Below are 8709 nucleotides of genomic sequence, written 5' to 3' on the forward strand. Positions count from 1 at the left end.
AAATAGGTCTCCAAACAGTCAATATAACCCCCGAGAGCTATTCTTACAGACAATGCACATTGACAATAAAATAAAGAAAAGTATAAACAATGTAAAGTATCGAACGAGGGACTGAATGGTCAATATTATTGAAGTGGTTTATGATCCCTTCCACCCACTTTGTCGCGGGGCCATGTAAGTGGTTTCTTGTTAGCGCAGGACGGAATTATCAGGACCACATTAATTTCTGCCACTCAGTCAGTCGGCCATGAACAAACACAAGAGTGGAACTTTCGTCGTACATGAATACACAGTGTTTTGTGAATTATGTGCCTTTTTGTAGCTTCAATTTGTAAGGCAAGGATTACTTAAAGGGGTGAGTTTTATAACATAATGTACTCGCTAAATAACGACTTAATGTTATCTTTAAGACATTTGGAAAGTCACACATTGAACAAGTTCCTAATTAATGAGTAACATCAAATTTATACTTCGCGTATTAAAGATTCTATTAATAACCTGTCTAAGCACTTTACAAAATTTATTTCTTCTACTGGAGAAAGTTCATTTAAAACACTTAGACTTCTACTGGAGAAAGTACATTTAAAACACTTAGCCTTCTACTGGAGAAAGTTCATTTAAAACACTTAGCCTTCTACTTGAGAAAGTACATTTAAAACACTTAGCCTTGCGAAATATGTTTATACCAGAGACAATGCTTTTCGAATCCAGGAACAGGGGGGGGGGGGGGTGTCCTTATTTTAAGTCCGAATCTGATACCAGAAGTGGAGGCGTGATTGGGAGGTCTGGAATGGGTTTTTTTGGTATTTTCTCTCTTCTTTGTCTGACACTGTTTCATATACACTTTTTTCATATCTTTATCCTTACCATGGGTTAAACATCTCGGTGTTTAGACATATGTTTGACTCTATAATCTCATTTCAATTTGAGGCAGAAAACCATAAAAAACAACACAGACGCCATATGGTCGAATTAAACATATTTTCTCTAGACCGCCAGCTCCATTTTAAGCCCGGTTACATTCTTGATCAATTCCTCTAATCACATACCCCAGGAAATATAAACATGTCTGTTAGCTTAAGATTATGTGATTATTACGATGTATTACAGCTATCGGATGTAATACAGACTCAAGGTGGGATTTGAAATTAGTTGGCATTGTTATGTCCATTGGTTGAGATTATCCCAAACACCTACTCGCTAATATTGGAACACCGGGGCAGTAGGGCCATACAAGTGTTCATGGATTAAGGTGCTTAGGTACTGTCACACAAACATTAATCTTACGACTGGGCTAGCCAGTGTGTACACAGTCCAAGACAACGATGACAGCTATATTTACAAGGATTTTTACAGATACATAACACACATTCTTGAATACGAACTAAAAACTAAATGTTTTGTTGATTTTTATAAAAGATAATGACATCGATAGAGCATGGCAGCAACATCAAGCAATGTTGAGCATAGTTAGTGACCGGATGAATGACCGTCAGCGTATGACCCAATGTACATCGATTATCACATAACGCTGGCTTCGGCATTGTATCATTTGATAAGGCAGTTTACATGATATAAATTAGCCAACTCGACGTAGGTGCAAATGAATCATTAAGAGAATTCTAAAAACATGTGACGTGAACAATAGTCCTTCAGAGCCATTCAGCTCACGGAGCTGGAGTTTTATCCCGCATCCTATACGTGAAACGGACAATAGCAATTGCTTGTAATACTTTGGATTGGACACTAGTCTATCTAAAAGTACTTTCCGCCAGATGTCAGAAAAAATCTCGACCACAAGCGGGATCGATCTCGGTCCCTTTGTGTGTGAAGCAAGTGCTGCCCCAACTGAGCTCTCGCCACTGTCTTGAGCTGTATTCAATGGAAATTTGTTTCCTTGTACACTTATATGGAAAATAACAAAACATTTTGAGATGCATTGAGCATGATGGACATCGTGAAAATGCACTATAAATCCGAATATATAGGTGTATATATATTTTATTTGATCTTTCAGACCGAAGAGATTGTAAAGCATAAAGAAAATATTTAAGATAACCTGACAAATGCTTCTTAACTTTCTCTCCACAATTTCCACATATTATTTAGCAAAAAAAAAAAAAAAATGTCACAGTAAATTATTAAAAAATCTAGCTCTATTCCTATATAGATCACGTCGATCCGGCTAGCTAAAATAAATACCGTACCATGGATTTATTAACGTGACGGCTATTCCAATATTTGAATAAGTTATCTAAGTCAGGTGTTAGATTCTAGGTGAAATGGTCTTCATGATTTGTTTTAAAATACAACCAGTCAGGATATCAAACTTTATATCTAATATCCCTCATATGTTAATGGTATTTGTAACCCATTGCCTCAAAACGGTATTATGTCGAAATAAACCAGACGCCAAAATGATATCAAATTTAATATGACCTCACCTCATCTTACCTCATTCTTCTAACGGGGTGGTCTTAGAGGAGACATGAGAATTGATTTTGCAATAATCTGTCCTCAGCTTTCCTCAATAGTGTTGGTCTGTTCATCCCAGAATTTTCCTTTACATGACCAGAAACGATACATTATCATTTTAAGAGTTTATATTCATTTCCCTCAAATTATCACAAAAGCTTCACCCAAGTCTCATAATTTTGACCACAAATGCCATAAACATTTGATTACATCTAAACCACTCTTTCGAATATGCCTTTGTTATTGATGCATTGCGTTTAGGTAAAAAAAAAACTCATAACATCCGCCAGCCGGATATAACTTACCATATAAAAGATAATGCCTTACATAATCACTAGTCTGATACACTGGATGAGGCATGCGGAGGCTGTGAGTTCGATCCTCACTCGGGGCATTTTTTTCTCTTTAATTTTAGGGTTTCTTTTCTTTCCTCTCATCAAGATCAATTTGTCATCATTTTTTTCTCACATTTTGTTTATTTCTTTCATCTCCATACAATCGTCATAATTTCAAAATTTGCATTAGAATAATAATAGTAGTAATAAATATATATGTATATGTATGTATATATATATATATATATATATATATATGTATATATATATATATATACATACATATACATATATATTTATTATATATATATATATATATATATATATATATATTTATTTTTAAAAAAATAATTTAAAAAAAACAGAAATCAATGTGAACAGCAGCTTCGAGTATACAATTTTTATCATTAAATTAATTTGACATAATATTTCTTCAGCATTCAATACCAAAATCTGGCCATAAAGGTTTGATGTTCGATTCCAAGACGCGGAAAGCTAATTTTTTTAGGGATGTTTTTTCCCTATATTTAAAAAAATAAAATAATAATAAATGACATTAATAATTTATATTGCGTCTTACCCCAATTTCAACAGGTTCTAGGCGCTTTGTCTGGCACCTTTTCAGGTCAATACCAGCATCAGGGTAAACTGAAACCAGTATCATATTTTAAACCAGTATTACATTTATTGAATGTTATCTAAAAATAAAAATGTTAATATAGTATTGTGACCATGTTTGAATTGTGACTAGACTTGTAATAATGTGAGCAAGGTCTGTTAGTGAGTGGGTGACAAGCATAGAACATTCTAATATCCTGGCTTTACCTTGAGCGTTTACGTTCTGATTGATAGAAAATAGTAAATACTAATCATAACAAAATGGCTGTCTAAAACAACAACAAAGAGCTGAGGGACGACAACTTCGTTCCTTCTATAGATCAAATAAGCTTGCTTACTGGTGTCGGTATTAAGTTATTGAGAGTATTGTGTTGCCGTGCTCTGAAATAACTCGTTTTTAAAAACTCGTCCTCCAAATCTCTTACTTACTTATTTACCTTTCATCTTGATTCCTTGTTGGAACATAAGGCGCCAACAAAATTCCTCCAGGCATCTCTGTCCTGGGCCAGCCAGCTCAGCTCGTTCCACGTCTTTCAAGCCTCTTTCATCTACTCTTCAACTGTCCTCCTCCAGGTGCCCAATGGTCTGCCTCTCATTCTCTTTCCCGATGGGGACCTTGATGCTGTGTGAGGCAGTCTGGACTTTTTCATTCGAACAACGTGACCCAGCCATTTTTATCGTCTGTGCTTGACTTCATCCACAATGTTTTTCATTCTTGTGCGCCTGGAGATGTCATCGTTGGTAATATGCTGTTACCAACCAAGTTTCAGGAATCTACAAACCCTCTGAGGTGACTCTCTATCTTCTTGTTCATTCTACAAATTTCTGCTTCAGATAGGAGAACAGAACGGACGTTGGATTGGTAGATCATTATTTTGGTGTTGGTATTCAAGGATGTTGATTTTCAAATATTCTTGAGCCCATTAAAAGTGCAAGCTGCAAGTCCGGTTCTAGTACTAACTTCTTTTTTAATGTTGCTATCAGCCAAGATGTAAGTGCCCAGGTATTTGAAGTTTTCCACCTCCCAACGCACAATCCTCCCCAATTTCTCATCCTGGACTTGGGACCAAGCAATGGCGGCCTCAATAAATTACCCTTTTCTTGTCAAAAACTCTAAAATCCGAACCTCCTTGGGAAATCACAGGTTTGAGAGTTTTAAAAAAATATTGTTGTTTTTTTTTTGGTCAGAGTATGCTGATTACAGATTTTTGGAAAATTTTCATATTGATAAACGAATAACTAGATTTTAAAAAAAGATCGTTAAAGAGATTATATTTTGCCTAGAGAGTGGTATTTTGACCAAATTGATTTTACTTTACTTACATTGCAACTTACATCACATGAATACATTTTATATCCTCTCAATGTAAATCTTAATAAGAATTGAAATCATGCAATTATATATTGCTGTTTGTTTTATCCTTCTCACTAATTTGTTTCATGTGTCACTATCCTGGTTCTGCCCATTCACCTATAACCTTTATAGTTTCTGGTTGGGGTGTAAATATCTTATTATACATTTGACACTTATATGTTTTGTAACACTAAGGCTCCAAAACCAATGGACCAATCGTCACCAAATTTTGCATGGTGTTTACAATTGGATTCAGTAGTCTGATGTCACGCGCCCGGCAACGGGGGCCATCTTGGTTCTAAACAAAGAAAATCATTACTTTTTATTCTTCATGCTGCCTAGAACTTTTCATTCCCTTTTCATATGCCTTCTGATCAGAATGTGTAAAAGTCAAAACATGATCAAATTGATGGGTTTTTTTTTCCTCTGGATACGCGTTTAAGCTCGCAGGAGAAATATTTCATACGACGTCCGCCATTGTTCCGATAGTTTAGAGCCAGTGTTACTAAGTTACCATACGTCATTAGGAAGGAAGTGATGTTACGACTGTTGAAGACTATTGGCATGAAGATGGTTTGCGTGTATTATGAAATTGATTTGACATCTTGATGAATTTATCAAAAATTCAAATGTCTTACGTCAAAAGACACCGAAAACAGACGCCATCGTTTTTATCACATAACGAGTTAATGAGTTTGACAATGCGGTTGGGTGGGAGTACTTGCATTGAATCGATACCAGTTAGTAGTTCCTCAAGTCATTTTGAATAAAAACTATTTCTTAAAATTTATATGAACCATATTCCGCTCTTAACATTGGGAAAGAATTCTACGATAAGTGAGCGAAACAATTGAAATATGAAATGCAGAAAATATCTCTCCTTGCCCAAATAAAAAGCTCCGTTGAGTTCTCTTACCAAATCGTAAATGCATTGTTTATTAAGACAATAAAAATTGAGGTCTGAATCTGTATCTGTATCTGTATGGTTGGCGCTGAAGAAACCAATGGTCTGGTTGTATTTCAGCGGCGTCCTCATTGGGCGCGGGCCCATGTCAGTCGGGCCTTGAAATCGTTAAGGTGTGGTGCCATGATGACCAGTTCATCCAGCCCATTCCACTCCGAGATAGTTCTAATGAAGAAAGAATTTCTGTAGTTTTGTGTTCTTGTCTGTGGTCAAAGCTTATCCAACACGAGAATCATAAATTTTGAGTTGATCGACTTATCATCACGTACATTGAACGGCCAACTATGCGCTTGGCTAAGAAGCTCACAACATTGCCATCAGGAAGTAAAAGGGACAAACACACAAAACTATGTGTAACATTGAAGGTTTATAGTCTGGTAAATAAAGTTTAGTGAGAATTACTCATAAACGCGGATGGCAAAAATAAAAAATAAAGACCTGAGTGATGTCAACTTCGTGCTATCTTTATAGTATTCGAATACGAGCCTCGCGGTCAACACATTATTTTTTTTTCCCTTGAGCAAGAATTTTAGCCCTAATTTACTGTTCTCTTTGCGGCACGGCAAGTCTTTTCGTAAAATTGACTTCAAGAAAAAAATTCCACTGGGGAGTGAGTCAGTCTGTTTAATATAATATCATGGGGAAGAAGATATCGATTGCTAGATCAAACCCGTTTGGATTTGATTCTCTGTTGAACCTTATAACGGGGAAAACATGACGTGTTCTGTTCTACAGAAAACAATAGCACGCTCAAACTAATTAACAAGATCTTAGTATTAATTCCGACAGGTAAGACGTTGGAGCCACGAGCAATCTTTGTTTACACTACGTTGCGTTCCTATGGAAGTTGGAAAGAAAGGTTGTGTGTATGTGTGTGTGTGTGTGTGTGTGTGTTTGTGTGTCTATGTGTATGTATGTGTGTGCACGAGAGATAGAAAGGAAGAGAAAGAGAGTGAGAGAGAGGATATATATATATATATATATATATATATATATATATATATATATATGCACACACACACACACACACACACACAGAGAGAGAGAGAGAGGGGAGAGAGAGAGAGAGAGAGAGAGAGAGAGAGAGAGAGAGAGAGAGAGAGAGAGAGAACGAGGGGGGGGGGAGGGGGGAGAAGGGGAGAGAGGGGGAGGGGAAAATAAAAAAAAATTAAAAAAAAAAAAAGAGAGAGAGAGAGAGAGAGAGAGAGAGAGAGAGAGAGAGAGAGAGAGAGAGAGAGAGAGAGAGAGAGAGGATGAATAAAAAATATAGCTTTAGAGGTTTCAATAAACTTTCTCAACCATTTGAGTTTGCTAGATTGAACACGCGTTGCGATTGGAAAGAAAAAGATCAAGGTCTTTCGTAATATTTTCCGTTGTCGCAAAAATGTCACGAATTCGTATTTGCCAACGTTATCATGCCGTGAATTATTATATTTTATCGTCTTGTGTTCAGAAATCAATGTGAACAGCAACTTCGGGTCTACAATTTTTATCATTAAATTAATTTGACATACATTCAGTTACATTATCATATTTCTTCAGCATCAATACCAACATCTGGCCATAAAGGGTTGATGTTTGATTCCAAGACACGGAGGGTGAACTTTTTTAGGGATGGTTTTTTTTTCTCTTATATTTTAAAAAATAAAATAATAATAAATGGCATTTATATTGCGTCTTACCCCAATTTCAACAGGTTCTAGGCGCCTTTTCAGATCAATACCAGCATCAGGGTAAACTGAAACCAGTATTATATTAAACATTTTTTGAATGTTATTATCTAAAAATGAAAAAGTTAATATAGTGTTGTGACCATGTTTGAATTGTGACTAGTCTTGTAATAATGCGAGCACGGTCTGTTAGTAAGTGGGTGACAAGCATAGAACATTCTAATAAACTGGCTTTATCTAAGGTGGCTACTATATTATGTACTATTAGTTTTGTAAACTCAGGTGTGAATGAGTGGCGGATTCAACGTATTACACGAATGTTTGTAAGAAAAGATGAAGCAACACAAGATGTAAACTTGCAGTTTGTTCTAAGTGAAATGGGACTTTGGAATAGTATGGTCAGTTGAAAGGGGGGGGGGGGGGGGGGTTTAATGGAAATATTTGGAATGCAGTGAACGGCGATTTATTTCTGTTCGCACACCAAGAACTATTGTGTGCATTTGACTGCCCCGCACACTACTTACATCATATAAAAATAGAGAAGGTACACAAAATTGAAAACAAATGAGTCTTAAAATTTTTTTTTATTAAATAGTGTAATATATATATATATATATATATATATATATATATATATATATATATATATGTATATATTGCTACTATTATTATTCTTATGCAAAATTTGAAATTATGACGATTGTATGGAGATGAAAGAAATAAACAAAAAATGATGACAAATTGATCTTGATGAGAGAAAGGACAAAAACCTAAATTTAAAGGAAAAAAAAAATGCCCCGAGTGAGGATCGAACTCACAACCTCCGCATGCCTCATCCAGTGTATCAGACTAGGGAATTACTGTCTATAAGTACGGCGCGCTAACCGATTGCGCCACCGGGGCCGGTGATTATGTAAGGCATTATCTTTTATATGTTACCAATGAATTAAAAAAAAAATTGCATTTGCTCAAATTGTTGACTAATATGTGGCTTGTTATAAAATATCGGAAAGAGCAGACAGATTATTGCTGTCAGCAAGAGAAAGTCACATTTTTATAGTACGGGAATGTCTCAGGAATCAAATAAATAAATAGACAATTAATAAAGAGGTCCGAATTCTTTCCCCGTATCACGGGTCGCCACAATAGCTATTCTTATAACACCAAACTCGAAAAAGGAGAAAAAGAGCAAACAAACAAACAATAGATACCCCCCCCCCCCCCCCCAAAAAAAAAAAAAAAAAAAAAAAAAAAAAAAAAAAAAAAAACACACAACAAAACAAAACAAAAAAA

The 8709-nt window shown here is 35.6% G+C and overlaps 1 protein-coding gene and 1 non-coding gene across 4 annotated transcripts in view; one reads left to right on the top strand and one right to left on the bottom strand.

The window, feature by feature from the left end:
• Positions 1-211: 211 nt before the first annotated feature.
• The window catches only part of LOC144965322 (uncharacterized), a 16099-nt gene continuing 7601 nt past the window's right edge, over positions 212-8709 (top strand). Inside the window, exons 1-2 of one of the 3 annotated variants that reach the window (XM_078900551.1) lie at positions 218-355; positions 4002-4218. In XM_078900551.1, the coding sequence (XP_078756677.1) occupies positions 4175-4218 (44 nt within the window). In that variant the 5' untranslated portion in view covers positions 218-355; positions 4002-4174. Of the gene's footprint in view, positions 356-4001; positions 4219-4271; positions 4573-8709 lie in introns of those variants that run through there. The other 2 variants (XM_078900553.1, XM_078900550.1) reach the window with 2 other exon arrangements.
• Positions 8210-8319, bottom strand: Trnai-uau (transfer RNA isoleucine (anticodon UAU)). Its single transcript has 2 exons — positions 8282-8319; positions 8210-8245 (listed from the first exon to the last, which is right to left on the bottom strand). It is a non-coding gene; the product is annotated as a tRNA-Ile (tRNA).

This window comes from Berghia stephanieae, chromosome 2 (genome assembly GCF_034508935.2).
Source record: "Berghia stephanieae isolate SIO BIC M18660-M18661 chromosome 2, UCSD_Bste_1.3, whole genome shotgun sequence".
Lineage (NCBI taxonomy): Eukaryota > Metazoa > Mollusca > Gastropoda > Nudibranchia > Aeolidiidae > Berghia > Berghia stephanieae.